The 19,632-nt window shown below is 63.7% G+C and overlaps 2 protein-coding genes across 2 annotated transcripts in view; one reads left to right on the plus strand and one right to left on the minus strand.

The window, feature by feature from the left end:
• Window positions 1–1,759, minus strand: part of SLC33A1 (solute carrier family 33 member 1) — an 18,301-nt gene extending 16,542 nt beyond the window's left edge. The window contains exons 1-2 of the mRNA XM_056114315.1: window positions 1,544–1,759; window positions 807–1,229 (exon numbers count right to left, since the gene is read on the minus strand). Of these exons, the coding sequence (XP_055970290.1) occupies window positions 807–1,229; window positions 1,544–1,759 (639 nt within the window). The remainder of the gene's footprint in view (window positions 1–806; window positions 1,230–1,543) is intronic.
• On the plus strand, window positions 1,594–17,609 carry GMPS (guanine monophosphate synthase). The gene is made up of 15 exons (XM_056114392.1): window positions 1,594–1,784; window positions 6,739–6,920; window positions 8,680–8,794; window positions 9,999–10,096; window positions 11,105–11,208; window positions 12,114–12,307; window positions 12,461–12,626; window positions 12,912–13,063; window positions 13,354–13,527; window positions 14,388–14,493; window positions 15,380–15,495; window positions 15,825–16,066; window positions 16,677–16,807; window positions 17,035–17,207; window positions 17,488–17,609. Exons 1-15 carry the CDS (start codon window positions 1,758–1,760, stop codon window positions 17,587–17,589), a joined length of 2,082 nt encoding a protein of 693 aa, XP_055970367.1. The 5' UTR covers window positions 1,594–1,757; the 3' UTR covers window positions 17,590–17,609.
• The last annotated feature ends 2,023 nt before the right edge of the window (window positions 17,610–19,632 follow it).

The raw sequence follows: 19,632 nt of genomic DNA on the forward strand, positions 1-19,632 counted from the left end.
ATGCCACCAGAGGCATGTGAGTTCCAAAAAGGGGAAAGACATACAGGAGCACAAGAGGAAGAGCCTGGAGAACTAAGGAGCTAAGGAGCGTGCGCCGAATGCCCTGTGTCTACCGAGGGTGCCATGTATGTCGTGGATTACGAGGACGCCATGTGTGCTGAGTATGCCCTGGCTGCTTCCAGCCCTGGCACCATAAAGCTCCTGCTATCTTCATGCGAGTGGTCCCGAGCACTGCTCCAGGGCCCAGGAAGGCACCTGTTTTCAGGCTCATCAGCCAAAAGTGCCCGAGCCGCCTCCCGACAGGAAGGAGGAGGCATCCAAACGGAGACCAGAGCTGTGGGCTGAGCTTCTGAAGCTGTCAGTGTGCAGAGAGAACGCACGCGTGCCGTTCCAGGGGCCTCGGGTTACAGGTCAGCCTGGGGCGCGGCGGGATCTACACGGACGGAGGCTGCTGCTAGGTAAACCCATCACTTGTCCACGGACCCGAACAAGCCGTGGTCGGGGTTCACCCCGAGAGCAACGGCAGCCACTACAGAACTCTAGGCATTCCCTGCAGGTTTTTGAGCTCTCGCTGCTGGGGAGAGCGAGCACAGGCGCTAATCGCTCGCCGGGCACGGGCGGGCTGGCCTGATCCCGGGCGCCACGGTCGTCACCGGGCACTGCCAGGCTGAGCCCTGTGCAAGTCCGGGGCGAGGCCGGACCGAGCCGACCACCCACTCACAGCCCGCGAGAAAAAGGCACAGGGCGGCGAGCCCGGGAGACCCCGCCACGGCCCCAGTGGGGCTGGGGGCTGGCGCGCTCCGCACCGCGGGGTCCCGCACCGCAGGCGCGATCCAGAGTGCGCGCCCGAAGCTCGGGGGCACGGCCCGGCCCGCACACGCGCCAACCCCGGCACCCCCACCCCGGCTCCTCCCCGGGCCCCGGCCCCGCTCGCTCCTCTCCCCCCGCGCCCGGCCCCCGCTTCCGGCCGCGCGCTCAGCCGCCCGCATTCGCGGCACGCGCGCCGCAGGGACCCGGTCGCCATGGCTTCCGAGAGTCCGAGCGTCCACTTCCCGCTCCCGGGGAAGGTAACGCGGGCCCCGGGGGTGCGCCCCGGGGTCCCCACGTGGGCGAGGCGGCGGGCCCAGGCGGCCAGCCGGAGGCGGCGCCGGCCTCCGCGCGGGGCGAGCCCAGCGGTTGGGCACCGCGCCCGGCCAGGCCACGCCCCCGCTGCCAAAGGGCCGCGCCTCCTGCGGGGGCGGGGCGAGGCGCGCCAGGCCACGCCCCCTACCGCTGGGGGCCGCGCCTCCTTCGGGGACGGGGCGAGGTGTGCCAGGACACGCCCCCCGTCGGCGAGGGGCCGGTTTACCTCACGAGGGCGGGGCGAGGCGCCACTGGCCCCGCCCCACGGAGGCGGCTAGACACCGAAGGCGGGTTTCTTTTCTAAGGGGCGGGACCAGACGGTGCACGCCCCGCCCCACGGCGGCGGGCAGGCGCAGAAGGCAGGTTCCGCCTCCTGGGGGCGGGGCATCCTGCGTCACGCCCCGCCCCCGAGGCGGCGGACCAATGGGCGGGCTCCCCTCCGGGGGCGGGGCGGATCGGGGCGGGGCCGCGGCGGCGCAGTGCGGGGCTGGAGGCGCGGCGGCCCGTCCCGCCGGCGCTGGCCCCGCCCCGCGGCGGCCGGGGCGGAAGCGGGAGGCGGGGCCGCGGCGCGCGCCGAGTCTTCCTCCCGCGCGGCTGCTCTCGGCGTCGCGGCGGCCCGCGGCTCCCGTCTGCCCATGGCGCTGTGCAACGGAGACTCCAAGGTCAGTGTGCGCCGCCGCGGGCCGACGGAGGCCGCGGGCCGGGCCCGGCCCTCGGACGAGAGCGCGCGCGACCGGCCGGGTGGGCCGCGGAGACCCGACCCCGCGCCGCCCGCACGTGGCCGCGGCTGCGAGGCCGTTTGTGGGGGCCCGACCGGCCCCGGCCTCACGTGTGTGTGTGTGTGTGTGTGTGTGTGTGTGTGCGCGTCCGCGCGCGCGCGCGGGACGGGGCGCACCTGTGTGTATGTGTGTGTATGTGTGTGTATGTGTGTGTATGTGTGTGTGTATGTGTGTGCTGGGCCGGGGTGCACCAGTGTGTGTATGTGCGTGTTTGTGAGCGTGTGTGTGTGTGCGGGGACCGGGGAGCACCTGTGTGTGTGTGTGTATGAGTGGGGCAGGGGATGCACCTGTATGTGTGTTTGCGCGGGGCTGGGGGCGCACCTCTGTGTATGTGTACTGGGCCGGGGTGCATCTGTGTGTGTGTGTGTATGTGCGCGGGGCTCCGGGCGCACCTCTGTGTGTGTGTGTGTGCGCGGGGCCGGGGGCGCACCTGTGTATGTGTGTGTTTGCGTGTGTGTTTGCGCGCGGGGCTGGGGGTGCACGTGTGTGTGTGTGTGCTGGGCTGGGGTGCACCTGTGTGTGTGCGCGTGGGGCTGGGGGCGCACCTGTACGTGTGTGTGCGCGGGACTGTGGGCGCACCTGTGTGTGTGTGTGTGTGCGTGCACACGGGCCAGGATGCACCTGTGTGTGTGGGAGCAGGAAGGTGCACGTGTGCGTGGGGGGCGTGGGCGTGGCCCGGGCAGGAAACCGCTGGATCGAGGTGCCTAGACTTAAGGCCGGCCGGAGTCCGGAGGGGATGGTTCCGACCCAGTCTTGCCGGGGTCTGAGCCGGAGGTTCCAGGTTCACTCAGCCAGCGACTGTGGGCTAGAGACACTTTGCTCGCTGGCACTTAGGTTTGGGTTTGGTTTTGTTCCATTTAAACGTTGGAGCTCCTTCCTCCATTTGAAGGACTCACCTGCTTGTCCTTTTTGTTGGTTTTTGGGCCCACTGGGCAGCGCTCAGGGTACCAGTAATGGAACCGGGTCGGCTTCATGTGAGGCAAGTGCATTTCCCACTGTTATTTCTCTGGCCGTAATCAGGCTATCACAGTCCTTTATGTTTTAGAAGAGTTAAGCTTGACTTGGGGGTGTTTTTTGACTTAACAATTGGATGAGAACTGACTCGAAGCATTCTCCACCGGAGCCCCTGGGTAGGGGGAGCAGCTTTGCCCCCTCTCTGCTCCACGCCTGCGCTCTCCCACGGAAGAGGTGGGGGTGTCTCTCCATGATAAGGAGCCCTCCAAAAGGGCCGGGGTGATAGTGCAGCGGGAGGGTGCTGGTCTCTCACTTAGCCGAAGTGGGTGTGATCCCCACATCCTGTATGGCCCTGAGCACTGCTGGGTGTGGCCCCAAACAAGAAAAAGTGGGGGCCTCCAGTTGGGCCGGAGCAGTAGCCCAGCGGGTGGGGGGGCGCTCACCTTGCACGTGGCTGATTATGTTTGATCCATCACTGGCACCTCGGGTGGTCCCCCTAGTTCTCCAGGGTGACCCCGGAGCACAGACAAGAGTGAGCCCTGAGTGCCTGATGTGACCCCAAAACAAGAAGAAAGTTTGTAAGGACTGTGCAGTTGTGCGGCCAGCCAGGCCTGACCCCAGGTCACCCTCGCTGCATCCCCTGTAAGCGTCAGACAGAAGTGCAACACTTTGAGGGGAGGGTTGTTTGTGCGGGGCCATTTCCAGTGAGGAAACGAGGGGTGTCTGGGGGTCCTCGGGACTGACCCGGGGCTGTGCCCAGCGAGGTTGGTGCCAGGATGTGTGGGGTCTGGTTTCAAGTGCTGGCTCCAGGTGGTTCTTTGGGACCACGTGGTGCTGGGGGTTGCTTGGGTGCTCTGGGGTCACAGTGGCTCAGCCGTGTCATGGGAAGCGTGTTCTTTAACCAGTGCCGACTCCGTGCTGAAGGGTTCCTGCAGCACCTTACCTCGACTCTCTCTCACCCTGTTTGCTCATTTCCTTTTGTGTGTTTGTGTATGTTGCAGTCCTGGCACGAAACCCAGGACTTCACACATGGAAGGTTTGTTTTCTGTTGCTGAGCTGCACCCTGGTCCTATGGAGTTAAATAAAATATTGAATTTATTTTGGGGGGGCTTTTTGGGTCACACCTGGTGATGCTCAGGGATTACTCCTGTCTCTGCACTCAGGACTTGCACCTGGCGGTATCGGGGATTCATGTGGGATGCTGGGGATCGAACCTAGGTCAGCTGTATGCAAGGCCAACACCCTTCCCACTGTTCTATCACTCTGGCCCAGACAGCTGTATCAGCTTTATTTTCATAGTTCAATATTCAAGACAGATTCTTTGCTAAGGAGGCAATACCATGTGATTTGGTTAAGCGCTTCCCTAATTTTTTCTTTTCGGTTGCACCCGGTGATGCTCAGGGGTTACTCCTGCCTCTACACTCAGGAACTCCTGGAGGTGTTCAGGGAACCATATGGGACACTAGGGATCGAACCCGGGTTGGCCATATGCAAGGCAAATGACGTCTTTCCCACTGTCCTATAACTCTTGCCTCTGTAATCTGTTCTTATGCTTGTTCACCCACACCTGGTAATGCTCAGGGGTTTCTCCTGACTCTGCACTCAGGAACTACTCTGGGCGGTGCTCAGGGGACCATAACTTAGTGCCAGGGATCAAACCGGGTGTGCCCTGTGCAAGGCAAGTGCCCTCCCCGCTGTGCTCCCACCAAGCCCCGTCCCAGGGAATCTGCCGGCTGGTGCGTTGCCTTTCTAAACCTGCATTTGGAGCAGTGTGGCCGGGGCTAGCGCACACTGCCCCGCAGACAGCCTTCCAGAGGGGCTCCCAGCGTGTCCGGAGACCGCTGTTCCACCTCCACCGTTTGGCCCAAATGGATCGTTTTGGTGCCTGGTATTTTGGGGCTTGGGGGACCAGAGCTGGCCGTGCTCAGCATCATAAGGATGGTTCCTGGTGGGCTCTGGATGGGGGACGGAGGACCCCGCATGGTGCTGGGATTGACCCAGCAGCGCCTGTTTCCAGGGGTCAGTGGGGGGGTCGCTCCCTGCTCTGGCTTCAGGTCTTGTCCATCTGTTCAGACCTTCCCTGGCGTGGACGCGCCTTCCCAGGAGGATGGTTTTCATTATTTCTGCTCTTCTTGGAGGTTTCGAAATCCCTCCCGCAACCTCACATGACCTGGCTCGCCTTTAGTGGGTCAGCTCTGCATCTGCCGCCAAGGAAGAGGCCTCTGGAATACTGTCACTGTTGTTGTTTGGGCCACACCCAGCGGTGCTCAGGGACCCACCCGGGGCGCAGGGGCTGGGTCCCCGGGCGCTGCCTGTCCACTTCGAGGCAGGCGCCGTGACTGCTGTCCTGGCCCTCTACTCCCTCTCAGGGTTCCGAGCCTTGGGTGGTGAGTGGGGCGCCTGCCAGGCCTGGGTCCAGGACCCCAGAGGAGCCGCACATCTCCCCCGCTTGCCCCCCAGAACCAGCAGTGTCTGTGGGGGGATAGTGCCCGCCGGACCCGGGCAGCAGGCCCTGAGCCTCTGGTCAGCGGCCCCTGGGCTGCAGCTAGGGGCCGGATGGTGCTGGGTTCTGCCTCCCCCTGCACAAGGGTGACGGTGGTGCCTGTCCTGCTGGTGCCAGGACTGGGGACCCGCTTGGGGGTCTGTTTGGAGCGGTGATGAGAACCCGCTCATTTCCCAGGGTTCAGGTCCGGCGGTGGGATGGTGTTAAACCATGAAGTAGCCGCTTGCGTCTGCCTTAGGGCTCAGGGTGTTCATTAGGGGTCTGGCCTGCCTGGGCGAGTCGCTGACTGTGTGGGGCCTGGGGCCTGCCTGTGGCTGGAGCAGGCTTTGCCCCAGGCCTGCCCGTGCCCCCCCTCCCCCGGAGCAGCGGTCACTGCGCACTGCTTGGGGCCCCAAACCTGACCACACACAGAACCTTTTATCTGGGCGGATGCTTTGCCTCCACAGTTGGTCTTGTTTTGTGGCCTCACTCAACAGTGCTCAGGGCTGACTCCTGGCTCAGTGCTCAGGGCTGACCTGTTGGGGCTTGGGGAACCAGATGGGATGCCAGCTTGGCTGCGTGCAAGGCAAGTGCCCTACCCACTGTACTTCCTCTCTGGCCCAGAGCTCAGTACTTTAAAAAAAGAAACAAAAAAGAAAGAAACCCTTTCAGCTTTTGAGCCAGAGGGGGGGACCATTGGGTGACACCTAGCACAGAGCCCAGCGTGGCTCAGTCCCTGGCCCCACAAAGTCCCCTGAACAGCAGGAGTGACCCCTGACCACCGCCTGGGGGGCCTGAGAGAGCTGAGAGCCAGGCACTTGCCTTACACACGCCCTGCCGTGGCTTGGTCCTCAGCACCAGAGGGTCCCCTGAGCCTGCCAGCGATGAGCCCTGAGCACAGAGCTAGGAGTAAGCTCCAGTCACTGCTGTGCATGGCCAGGTCCTCACACACTCTCCCCACCCCCAGATGACCCCTGACTTAGAATGGACCCAAGAGCTGGCAGGCTCGGCACAGCGTCACCGGCAGCCCACCAGGGTCCCCAGAGCTCCCGGATCAGAACACAGCAGGGATGTGTGGCCCCGGGGGTTGCCGGTGTCCAGACCTGAGTCTCTCTCTCGGGATGGTCATCTTCCCACAGGCCCTTCCTGCGGCTGCTGGCTCAGACCCCCCGTGCTGGGCTGCGTGTGGTGTGGGCCTACCTGTGTATGAGCGCGTCTACCTGCGTGCCTCTTGTCTGTTCCGTGTGTGTGTGTGTGCGTGTGTGCGCATGTGTGTGTGAGCCCCCCTCGCACCCTGCAGGCCTGGGGCGCCCCCTGCTCTGACAGAACTGAGTGGTGGCGGGCGAGTGGTAGCCCCTTCCCGATGTGTGTGGGACCGCGTGTCACCTTCTGTCCCTGCAGCTGGAGAACGCGGGCGGGGACCTCAAGGATGGCCGGCCACACTACGAGGGCGCCGTGGTCATCCTGGACGCTGGCGCACAGTACGGCAAAGTCATTGACCGCCGGGTGCGGGAGCTGCTGGTGCGGTCAGAGATCTTCCCCCTGGAGACTCCCGCCTTCGCCATCAAGGAGCAGGGCTTCCGGTAGGCCACCGGTTGGGGGGTCACACTTGGGCGGTCTTTTCCTCTAGTGCTGGGGACGGGCCAGCGCTGCACGCCCGGCACGGGCCCCATCAGCTCTGACCCCTCGTCTTGGGTCTGCAGGGGACGAGGGTCTCCCCGGGCAGCTCTGCCTCTGCCGGGTCCCCAGCACTGGCCCTCCTGGTGCTGCTGCTCAGGCCTGCCCGGGCTTCCTCGCTACTCAGCACAGCCACGTGTCTCCTGGCCTGTCGCTCGGTTGGAGCCGCTCTGGGCCTCTGGGTGGCAGTGGGCAGTGGGCAGTGGCTGGCCTCTGACTCTAGGTGGGGCTTCCTGTGCTGGGGGGCTCAGGAGCGGGAGGTGCCACGTGGCTTCTGGCTCTGCCCGGCGCTCACAGAGGCTCCAGAATCAGGCGGCCGGTGGTGCCATGGTCCCACCTCAACCCCCGCCTCACCCTGAGCTGAGGCTGTTCTGGAGGGCTGAGCTGCCTGGTCTCTGCCTGGCACAGCGCCATGGGCCACCTGCCGGCCTGGCCTGTCTCGGTCCGCAGCATGGGGGCCCGGGACCTCTCTTGGGGGTGACTCATTCTTTCCCTCGCGGCCTCAGCCTGGGCATCGGGCACAGGGCTCCATGGAAGGCTGGACGCTGCTCAGCCCTGGGACCTGTTCTGGGAGGCACCAGAGGTGTCCCTGACAGGGCACCAGCTCGGGGGTGTGTGCGTATGTGTGTGTGTGTGTGTGTGCGCGCGTGCGCGCATGTGTGTATGCACGTGTGCTGCGGTGAGTGTGCAGTGTTGTATGTTTGTGTACGCTGGTCTGAGTATGTGTAAGCAGATTTGTGTGTGAATGCTGTGGTGTGTATACGTGTGCACGCACTGCAGTGAATATGTGTGTATTTGTTGAGTGTGTGTATGTGTGTACTGGGCTGAGTGTGTGTGTGTGTGCGCACGCGCGCTGAGCTGTGTATGAGTGTGTGCTAGTCTGTGTGTGAGTGTGCGCTGGGCTGAGTTTGTGAGTGTGCGTTGGGCTGGCTGTGAGTGTGTGCTGGGGGGTGTGTGTGTGTGTATGTGCTGGGCTGACTGTGTGTGCGTGCTGGGGTGAGTGTGTGTATGTGCTGGACTGAGTGTGTGTGTGTGTGCACTGGGCTGAGTGTATGTGTGTGCTGGTTGTGTGAGTGTGCGCTGGGCTGAGTCTGTGTGTGTGCTGGGCTGACTGTGAGTGTGTGCTGAGCTGAGTGTGAGTGTGTGCTGGGCTGAGTATCTGTTTGTGTATGTGCTGGGCTGACTGTGTGAGTGTGTGCACCCTCAGTGTTGCGCACAGCACATGTGGTTTTTCTTTTTCTTTTTGGGGCCGCACCCAGCAGTGCTCAGGGCTTACTCCTGGCTCTCTGCTCAGGAATCACTCCCGGGTGCCCGGGCTGGACCTGGGTCCACCTTGTGGGAGGACGTGTCCAGCTGCTGTGTTGCAGCTGCTCTGGGCCTGATCACTTTCTCCCCGGTGTTACCCAGCCGTATCCAGCTGTGTGTATGTTCCATGGGGCATCTTGGTTTTAGTTGGATTTCAGGGTGGTGAGTGGGAGTGAGAGCACAGCTCCCCAGGGCGGCTGGGGCCAGTGCCCAGCGGGGGTCAGCTCCCCAGTGCTGTGGGCGCTCAGGGCAGAGGTGGCCCCGGGGCGATCAGGGTTCTGGGACAGTGAGGAAACCCTCCCCTCCACCCCCCATGCTGACTCCCCCAGCATCCACCCGTGACCCAGCCCCTCCCCACAGTGCCATCATCATCTCGGGGGGCCCCAACTCCGTGTACGCCGAGGACGCGCCCTGGTTCGACCCAGCCATCTTCACCATCGGGAAGCCTGTGCTGGGCATTTGCTATGGCATGCAGGTACGTGGGCGCCCCAGACCCCCGCATGTCCTCGGTGGGCTCCGTCTAGCCTCGCCCTGTCCGAGCGTGAAGGACGGCGCCTCACAGGCCTGGTCACCGGGCTCTGGGGCTGGGCCGCCCTTCCCGAGCCCTGCCTTGCCCGGGTGTCTGTCCTCTCTGTCACCAGTTGTTTTGGAGCTGGGTGCAGTGCTGAGTCTCGGCTTCCCTGCCGGGTCCCCCCCCCCCCCCCCCGGTCTCAGGGCCTGGATGTTCGTGTCCTGTCCCCATGTGACTTTCCTGCGAGTTTGGGGTCCCGTGTGTCACAGCTGGTGGCTCCGTGGCAGCTGCGGACACAGAGGCTGGCGCTGCAAATGTGTCCTGAGCCGTGTCACTGCACCTCAGCCTCGGCCACCCGTGCTGGGGTCCCGGAGCCATTTCCTACTCGCTGTCGTATTCACAGCTGGCGGCTCTGTCGGTGGCCCTCGGTGCCCCTGCCTGGCCCCCACGTGAACCCTGGGCCTCTGACGCTGAGTCTCTTCTCCCCGAGAGCTGGAGTGGGGTGACCCAGGGCACTGGACCTGGACGGGAGCCGGGACCTCCAGCTTCGGGCCCAGGCCGCTGGCCGGTCACCCTGGAGACAACCGCTGTCCCACTTACTCTGGGGTCCGGGCTCCAGCCTGCACAGGTGCCTCCTGCTGTGTTCCCTCGGGCCCTGGTTCGGGTGTCGTACAAGTCACTACGGGGTCTCGAGGGCTCTGCGTGTCTCAGCGGCTGAGGCTCCCAGACCCGGCTGACGGCGCCCTCACAGAGCTGCAGGCTGCCATGGGCATGGGGGCTCGGCCTGGGGCTGCTGGGGCGCCACTATTATTGCAAATCGGACACCATGAGGTTGGCCAGTCTCCAGGGCTTGAACTGGAGGGGTTGGAAGCGCCCGGTGTGTGCCTCGGCGCCGTGTCCAGGGTGTGGCCTCCGCAAGCTTCCGACCCTTCCCCGGCCAGCTGGGCAGCACCGCCTGCCTCTGACCACAGCCCTGTGTCCCTGTCTCTCGGCTTCCATTGGGGCCTTGCTCTTGACGAGAGTGACGGGTGGGAGTTCGCCCTGAGCGCAGGACAGCCCTGGCCACCCTGGTGGTCAGCGGGGAACCCGCCTCGCTGTGTCACCTGCTTGCTCCCGGCGGACCTGGGGTGGCGCTGCCCTAGGGAGCTCACGGCCTCTCTCTGGACAGATGATGAACAAGGTGTTCGGGGGCACAGTGGACAGGAAGAGCGTGCGAGAGGATGGTGTCTTCAGCATCTCCGTGGACAGCACCTGCTCCCTCTTCAGGTACTGGCCATTCTCTGAAATAGCTGCCTCCAGGCCGGGGCGGCAGACGGATAGGCACCGCCTTGCGTGCAGCCGATCCAGTTCTATGCCTGGCACCCTGGATGGCCCAGTGACCCCTGAGCACAGAGCCAGGGGCCAGCCCTCTGGTGTGGCCCAAACACCAAAAGCACAAGGAAAGGAAACAGCCTGTTGGAGTCACGTGTTTGAGAAACTTGAAGGGGCCACACCCGGGGGTGCTGGGGCCACAGGCCAGCCCCAGGAGTGGGAGCAGAGCCCCAAGGGCTCCCCCGGGGCTGTGTCCCGGGCACGTGCCCTCTGGGTGTCCTTGGCACTCCCAGTTGTTGCTGCTTTGGGGCTCTCCCTGGCGGTGCTAAGGAGTGCTCCCGGTCTGTGCTTGGGCTTGTCCCCAGCAGAGCTAAAGGGACCAGCTGGGTGGGCCTAGGGCTGGCTCCGAGGGTCTTCCATGCTCCTGGGAATTCAACGGTTTTGGTGGGGGCGGGGGGGGCACACCTGGCGGTGCTCAGGGAACCTGGGTCAGCCTTGTGCAGGGAGGCGCCTTCCCCCGCTGTGCTGTGTGTATGTGTGTGTGTGTGCGTGCAAGTGCAAGTGCGTGCTCTCTCCCTTATCCTGCCAACCTTGTTTCAGCACTTAGGGGTTTCCCTTTGAGGTTGATTCATCTAGGCTCCATCACGGCTAGAACCGCGTTGTACTATGTTGTGAGTTTGGTTTCTTGTCTCCACTGCAGCCGGTAGTGTTTCTGCCTCTAGGGGCATTGGTTCTGAGCACCCCAGTCCATCCGTGACAGTGCGAGAGAGCAGAACCCAAGCAGTGCCCAGGGCCCAGTGCATGGGCATGCACCTGCACGCGTGAGACATATGCCTCTATCTGTGCGCGCGTGCGAGCGCGCGCACACACACACACACAGCTGTCTCCTGCTTGGGCCAGCCCAGGCAGCCCCTTTTCCGTGTCCGGGCCTGTGATTGACGTGCGGCTGTCTCTGCCACGCAGGGGCCTGCAGAAGGAGGAGATCGTCCTGCTCACCCATGGGGACAGTGTGGACAAGGTCGCTGACGGGTTCAAGGTCGTCGCCCGGTCTGGGAGCATCGTGGCAGGTGGAGACTCCGCACTGGCGGATTTTATTCATAAGCCCTAAGCTGCCTGGGGAGGGTGCTGCTGTGCTGAGGCTCCCCCGACTTCTGACGGTTTCTCGGGATCAGGAGCCCCCAGCCCCTGCGAAGGAGACCGAGGGGCAGAGCCAGGCCGAGAGGCTCCTCCTGGGAAAGTGTCAACCTGCTCTGACTGTTTCCTTCTCTGCTGTGCGTGGGGGCTGGTTCTCAGGAGCCTCGAGGGCTGGAGGCGAGTGCAGGCACAGGCTCGCGTCTCTGCTGGGGGGGAGGGAAACAGGTGCACATGGGTCACTCCGGAATTGAGTGGCTGACTGGCCAGTAGGGTAGGTGTGGACACGTGTAGGTGCATGTCTCAGATATGTATGCAGAGGCTGTACGTATAGACCTGTGTCGTGCATACAGGTGGTGTGTGTCCTGTGTGTATGTGGAGGCTTGGCTTATGCATGCAGACACGTGTTGTCTATACATTGGAGACATGTGTCTCGTGTGTACAGGTAGAGGCGTGTCTCATGTACAAACGGAGACATGTCTCGTGTGTACAGATGGAGGCGTGTGTTGTGTCTACAGATGGAGGCATGTGTTGTGTGTGCAGATGGAGGCGTGTGTCTCGTGTATAGATGGAGTTGTGTTTCATGTGTACAGGTGCAGATGTGTCTTGTGTGTGCAGATGGAGGCATGTGTCTCGTGTGTGCAGGGGCAGGTGAAACTACATGTCTCCCGTGGCAGCATGTCTCGGCTCCCCGGAACCCCATGTCCAGCGCTGGGCACACGTGTCTGAGCCGGGCTGGCCTGCCATGTTGCTGTGCACAGCGCACGCTGGTGAGCGGGGAAGCGAGTGAGCCTGTGCGGCTCTGAGCCAGAAGTGCCCACGGGTGCCTTGTCACCCCCAGGCATTGCCAGCGAGTCCAAGAAGCTGTTCGGAGTGCAGTTCCACCCCGAGGTGGGCCTCACGGAGAACGGGAAGGCGATCCTCAAGAACTTCCTCTACGACATCGCCGGCTGCAGCGGCACCTTCACCGTGCAGCGCCGCGAGCTCGAGTGCATCCGCGAGATCCAGGAGCAGGCGGGCACCTCCAAAGTGCTGGTGAGCCGAGGGCAGGCACCGCCAGGGTGGGGGAGCCTCGGATGAGCACCGGCAGGGTGCGGGTGAGCCTTGGACAGGCACCGCCAGGGTGCTGGTGGGCCGCGGGGTGGGTTGTGCCCTGTGGAGAGTGGGCTCAGGCTGCCTCTGGCGCAGGTGCTGCTGAGCGGCGGCGTGGACTCGACCGTGTGCACGGCGCTGCTCCACCGCGCCCTGAGCCGTGAGCAGGTGCTGGCCGTGCACATCGACAACGGCTTCATGCGGAAGCGCGAGAGCCAGTCCGTGGAAGAGGCCCTAAGGAAGCTGGGCATCCAGGTCAAAGGTAGCCCGGCTCCCGCCTACCCCACCCCTGCACTCGGGTCCCTCCTCTCTTCCACCCCTGCACTCGGGTCCCTCCCCTCCCACCCCTGCACTCGCCAGGAGTGCAGGGCGGGGGATCCCGCCATCTGAGGGCAGTCCCGACCGAGGTATGGCTCTCGGGGACTCCGAATTCCAAGGGTCTCCGCGTGGCGGGAGGACAGGTCTGGGGCCTGCGGACTCCCGGGGTGGGGGCACGAGGCCCCCCGTCATCTGGCCACTGTGTGACCGCGCCCGACTGCCGTTCCAGTCATCAATGCGGCTCACTCTTTCTACAACGGCACAACCACCTTGCCGATCTCTGACGAGGACAGGACGCCACGGAAGAGGATCAGCAAGACCTTGAACATGACCACGAGCCCCGAGGAGAAACGAAAGATCATCGGGGACACGTTTGTTAAGGTGCCAGGCACCTCCGGTACTGTCTGGGTCCAAGTTTCCTCTCAGTACCCTGGGGTTACCTATTAGGTGTCTCTATACCTCCCATGGATTCCCGTAAGGCCTCCCCACACCTTCCGTGGGCGGATGTAAAGCGCCTCTACCTTCCGTGGCCGCGTAGACCTCCCCCACAGCTTCCGTGGGCGACCCTTGGTCGGTGGCAGGTTGGCGGGTGTTGCTTCTGTTCGTGAGTGACCCTGCCGTGAGCAGGCGCGTTTGCTCTCCTGTACACGTGTGCCCTCTGCCCCTTCTAGATCGCCAACGAGGTCATTGGGGAGATGAACTTAAAGCCCGAGGAGGTATTCCTGGCACAGGGCACCCTGCGGCCAGACCTCATCGAGAGCGCATCCCTCATAGCCAGCGGAAAGGCCGAGCTCATCAAGACACACCACAACGACACAGAGCTGATCCGAAAGCTGCGGGAGGAGGTGAGCACCGACCCCCTGGGCCGGACCCCCAGGTCGGCTCTGCCGCGTGGTGCTGCAGGAGACCCTCTCGCTGTTGGGGTTCTGACGGCAGTGGGGCTGTGGGAACTCGTGTCTGGTTTGGGGGGTCTCGCCATTGCCCGGTCACTATCCCCTGACCGTGCGGGGACACCAGCAACCCCACGCCTGTTCTGCCGAGGTCGGCATCTGGGTTCTTGGGAGCAGGGGCTGCTGGGGGGGTGGGGGGCGTGGCCCCTGACGTGTCCGCTCAGCCCGGGCATGGCGTCTCGAGCTCAGCCTCGTTGGCCTCTTCGCAGCATGCTGGGCTCTTTGCCGGAGCCTGCTGGCCGCTGGCGGACCTTTGGGGAAACAGGTATGGCCATGTACGGTCCGCAGGCCTGAGTTGCGTGTCTGCTCTTGGGGGTTGGTTGTTCAGAGGCCACACCCAGCGATGCTCAGGGCTAACTCCGCCTGTACACCCAGGGATCACTCCTGGTGGGGTCAGAGACCAGATGGGGTGCCAGAAATCGAACCCGGGTCGGCTGCGTTTAAGGCAAGCGCCCTCCCCGTGGTGGTGTTGCTCCAGGCCCCCAAGAACTGCAGTTTCGAGCACCAGCTTTATCTTGATCTTGCCTTTCTCTGTTCTTGTGAGAGCCACGTCCGACAGAGGGCAGGAACGCCCAACGTAGCGCTCATGGCGTGTTTGCTCCAGAGTGAGGGGTCCACGCTCACGGGGGAAGGCCAGTGGCAGTCGGTTTCAAAGCTGGTTGCTAAGTCCGCGGCGAAGCTGTGTGTGTTGCACTTCCAGCTGCTGTATCATCTGAGGTACTAACCTGCGTTTATCGGCCTCTTCCCTCCTCTAGGGGAAAGTGATAGAACCTTTGAAAGATTTCCACAAAGATGAAGTCAGAATTTTAGGCCGAGAGCTCGGCCTCCCAGAGGAGCTGGTTTCCAGACATCCCTTTCCAGGTACGGGTGGGCAGGGGCAGCCCCGGGCTGGGCGCCTCCCAGGACCCCAGAGCTGACTCCTGCGTTGGGAGTAACTGCTGAGTATGGCAGAGTCTGCCGACATGATCAAGGGGTTCTCGGGTCAGCATGCCCCTCTCTTCTGCCCTGGTTGACATGCTCCTGCTTCCCCGGGGCTGGCAGCTTCCCTGGGTGCCCTGGTCCTGGCCAGGACCTTCACTTCATTGGCTGAGGTCAGCCCACAGGCAGCAGACCCTGAGACTCACTGCTGGAGGGAATCCCATCGGGCCCAAGTCCCCTCCAGGGAGCTGGAACAGAAGCACCGTGGGGAGGGCCCTGCCTTGCACACAGCCGACCGGGTTCCCAGTACCCCGTGTGGCCCCCAGCCTGCCAAGAGCGATCTCTGAGCACAGAATCAGCAGTGAGAATGAGCTCCACTGGGTGCGGCCCCCAGACCAAAAAAGTTGACCCCCACCAAAGCCTGCTGCAGACGCCTCGACCTTTCTGGGGGCATCTGGGGAGGTCGAGTCACTCCCGGCAGTGCTCAGGGGCAGGTGCTGGCGGAGTGGGGTCGGGTCAGTGCTGTGGATGACGCAGGGACACGTGCTGCTGCCCGGTCCACGGGGCCTGGCCACTGTGAGGACCGGGAGTGCCCAACACAGCTGACAGGCCGGGAGTCGGTGCCGTGTTTGAGATGAACGGGCTGGGGTCAGCGTCCTGTGGCCAGCGGAGCCCAGGGCGCACGCAGAATCGTGAAGGCCACGGTCCGTCCCATCTCAGCGGGAGAAAACCGCGAGGCAGATAGACCCTGGTTGGGAAGGACTGTGTCCCGGGAGTGGGTTGCCTGCTCTGAGCGGAGTGTGCTCAGGCGCGTGCTCTTTTCTCCTAGGTCCTGGGCTGGCCATCAGAGTGATATGTGCAGAAGAGCCTTATATTTGTAAGGATTTTCCTGAAACCAACAATATTCTGAAAATAGTAGCTGATTTTTCTGCAAGTGTTAAAAAGGTACTGATTTCAGTGAAGTGTATCCACAAAAGGAGTTTCATTTAAAATATTTGGGTGTGGGGCATGCCCGGCAGTACTTTGGGTTCACTCCTGGCTCTGTGCTCAGGGAACCTTAGGGGGGTGCCGGGGATGGGACCCGGTCGTCCTTGTGCAAGACACACACCCTCCTTCCGCCTGTCACTCCAGCTGCTGGCCCGCTCGCGCGGCGCCAGCGTATGACTGTCCCATGCCCTGGTCCGCTCACACGGTGCCAGCGGTATAGCCGTGCCCTGCCCGCTCGCACGCCGCTGGCCTGCGGCCCTGCCGGGCTGACCGCACTCTGCCCACAGCCCCACACGCTGCTGCAGCGGGTGAAGGCCTGCACCAGCGAGGAGGACCAGGAGAAGCTGATGCACATCACCAGCCTGCACACGCTCAGCGCCTTCCTGCTGCCCATCAAGACTGTGGGCGTGCAGGGCGACTGCCGCTCCTACAGCTATGTGTGCGGCATCTCCAGCAGGGACGAACCCGACTGGGAGTCGCTGCTCTTCCTGGCCAGGCTCATCCCACGCATGTGCCACAACATCAACAGGTGTGTGTGTGTGAGAGAGAGAGAGCACAGGGAGTGTGTGGAGTGTGTGTGTATGTGTGTGTAGAGTGAGTCTGAAGTGTGTGAGTGTGTGTGTCCATGTCCATCCCCAGACATCTCCCCAGATCGCCCTCAATTGTGCACTTGCTGCCTGCAGATAGGGGACATGAGGGATGCCCCCCCCACACACCCGTTGGGCCACAGGGGCCCCCGCCATGTCCTTTCAGGAGCGGGAGCAATCTGGTTTTTTTCTTCTCTTTTTCTGGTTTTTGGGTCACACCCTGGGGGTTGGTGCTCAGGACTCACCCCGCGGGGGAGGGGGCGTTGGGGTGCCGGGGACAAACCCGGGTCAGCTGTGTGCAAGGCCAGTGCCCTGCGGCTGTGCTGTCTGCACAGATGGGGGGTCTGACCCTGATCCCCACAACATTTGAGAGCCAGGACAGGCAGGGGTAGGGGCTCACGGGCTGTACACACACCTGCCTGGGGGGTCCTGGCTTGACCCCCCCCCCAGCCCTGCAATGACCCAGAGTTCAGACTCAGAGCAGCCGCTGTCCTTCCCCTGGTGGGTGGGAGGCGAGGGCACCCGTGGGTCCCTCATATGCGCCTCCTCCAGGGTGGTCTACGTCTTCGGGCCCCTGGTGAAGGAGCCCCCGAGCGACGTCACGCCCACCTTCCTGACCACGGGCGTGCTCAGCACCCTGCGCCAGGCCGACTTCGAGGCCCACACCATCCTCCGGGAGTCTGGTACGTCGCTGCTGCCCGTCTCCGCCGGAGACTCCGTCTGCCTCTGAGAGCCTTTCCTGCGGTTTCCTGGGCGGTGTTGACCCCCTGAGCACTGTCCCTCGCAGCACAGCCCCCCCCCCCCCCCCCCGGTGGCGCTGAGGCACTGCAGCCAGTGTGGGCGGGCTGTGGGGCGGGTGGGGGCCACGTGTGGCGGCCGTGGGCCACCCAGCGCCTCCTGTCCCCTCCAGGCTATGCCGGGAAGGTCAGCCAGATGCCGGTGATCCTGACCCCGCTGCACTTTGACCGGGACCCCCTGCAGAAGCAGCCGTCCTGCCAGAGGTCCGTGGTCATCCGGACTTTCATCACCAGCGACTTCATGACCGGCGTCCCTGCCACCCCCGGCAGCGAGATCCCCGTGGAGGCAAGAGACCAGCGTCTGCCCGGGGGGCCGTGGGGGGTCCCCACACCCGGCACTGTTGGGAGGGGGAGCGGGCCCTGTGCCTCATCTTGGCTTGGGCTTGGGCCCAGTGAGGACCACGGGGCCACGCACAGCCCAGAGGCGGCCGGGCTCCAGGTGCCGGGCTCCTCCCTCCTGTGCTCATGCCCGGACGAGGTCGGGCTGGTGCCGGTGATCTGCGTGTCCATTCCTGGGCCTGGTCCGTCGGGTCGGCCTTGCCCTGCTGACGGTCCGTGTCCCACAGGTGGTGCTGAAGATGGTGGCCGAGATCAAGAAGATCCCTGGTATCTCCCGGATCATGTACGACCTCACCTCCAAGCCCCCCGGGACCACCGAGTGGGAGTAATAAAGCCCTGTCTGCCCACGCCTGTGCCTCCATGCCGCCGTCCACGCCGCAGACAGCGCTCGTGTGGGGGACAGACAGATGGACGGACAGTGGACCTGCCCGTCCCCTGCCCCCTGCCCCTCATCCTGGCCATGTCTGAAGGGCCCTCTAGGTCCCGAGCAGAGTGTCCGGACGCGCCTTCTGCCCAGCTGCGCTGCACAGTGCTCGGCCACAGGCCACCAGGCTCAGCCTTAGTCAAGGGCGGGCTGAGTAACCGCTTGTTTCCAGGTCTGGCGTTTGACACCGTCGTGCTTTTACTTGTTCTGCTTTGGGTCCTGTGCTTGGCGGTGAAATTGGTGGTTTGATAAGCACGGCTGCGACCTGCTGGGCTGGGGGCCGCGTAGCCACATCTAGTGGTCAGGGCATGGCTGGGCGGTGGCCGCATGCGCAGTGGTCAGGCACGAGCATCATGCAGTGATCCGGGCTTGGCTCCTGGCTTTCCTGGGCCCAGAGGCCCCCAGCAGCCCCACTTTCTCGGACCTGCAGAACTGAGAAGGTCAAACCCGGCCACCCAGTAGCTGGGTCCCGGCTCCCTGCGCTGTCCACCGGGCTCTGGCCAGGGCAGGCAGCTCCATGTCCATCTGGCGCATGTCCGTACCCGAGTGCTGTGTCCAGGGTGTAAACCTTGACGAAGTGCCTGTGTGTCTGGCTCCCTGTGAAATGGGGCCGTGGTGTGGCCCTCCTGGCTGCCCACCGTGAGGGTCTGTAAAGGACGTTTCCCAGCCAATTGACCGAGCAGCAGAAGAGGTTGCAGGGAGTGACCGGCCTGGACCCGGCAGTGGGTGGGGGGGCAGAGCTCCGGCCCTATGCTGGTTCCCCGCGGGTGGCCTTGGGACGCAGCCACTGAGCATGAGATGAGGCGGGGATGGATTCGGCATTTGGGAAAACAAATCGGAAAGGTCACAAGGTTGTCAGTTCCTGATTTCAGACTGTTGAGCCGCAGTGAGGGCCAGGCCAGTGGGCACCAGTGTCTACCCCTGCCTCCCCAGCAGAGGCTGCCCTTAATGTATGCCACTCACACACCCGAGCCAGAAGTAGGAGCCAGTCTTCACATCAGCCAAAGCAGAGGTTTGGGTTGGCTGGTTTAGGGTGATGCCTGGCCGTGCTCAGGAACTGCACGGGGAGCCGTGGGTTGGAGGTGGGCCGCAGGGTGTCCTGCACTGCAGTGAGGGGTGATGCTTCCTGGCTCAGAGGGTCCTGCTCCACCCCCTCCCCTGCAGCTAGTGCCGGCAGGCTGCCCTCCAGGGCCCTGGAGCCAAGCAGGCCTGGGCAGGAGCCGCTGGGACAGATGGACACACATGGAGGGTGCAGCTCGCCTGCCCATGGGATGGGCCGGTGGCCACTGAGGGCCCTTGGGCGAGGCCAGAGTGGAGACCGGTTCCGCTTGGGAAGTACAGGATCATGCTCAGAGTGGAGCGGCCGGGGGCACCCGCCCTGAGATGGCCACACAGCCCCACGCCTCTGCGGAAGGAAACCCACCTGTGTATTCAAGCCCAGGTCGCCTGCCTCCAGCTGCCCCCCGGAGTGCTCAGGCTGCATGGGAGGGTTCGCTTGAGGGGTTCTTGATCACTTATCAGTCACCTCCCCCAGCCGGCGCAACCTTGGGAGCCAGAGGGAGGATCCTGTTTCACTTGGAACTCGGGAATGGCACCCAGCCCCCCAGAGCGGGGCCTCACCTTCCCCCGCAGGCCATCCAGGACTGGGAAACATCGATATCTAAAGCGGTGGTGGAGATGGGGGCCAGGTGGTACCCTTCTGCCCACCTGTGGCCACACCTGGTGATGCTCATGGCTCACAGCAGACTCGGGGGACCGTATGGCAGGGACTCGAACCCCCAGCCTGGTGCAGGGCCAGCACCTGCCACGCTGTGCTGTCGCGCCCGTGGTGTTCTGGAGTCTGTCCCAGTGGGACGCTCTGCATTACGTCTCCAAGAGCTGCAAGAGCTGAGGTCGTGATTCGAGTTTCACCACCAGTTTCCTGTGTTTACTAGTTGTTTGGAAATTG

This window comes from Sorex fumeus, unplaced genomic scaffold (assembly GCF_029834395.1).
Source record: "Sorex fumeus unplaced genomic scaffold, SorFum_2.1 ptg000024l, whole genome shotgun sequence".
Lineage (NCBI taxonomy): Eukaryota > Metazoa > Chordata > Mammalia > Eulipotyphla > Soricidae > Sorex > Sorex fumeus.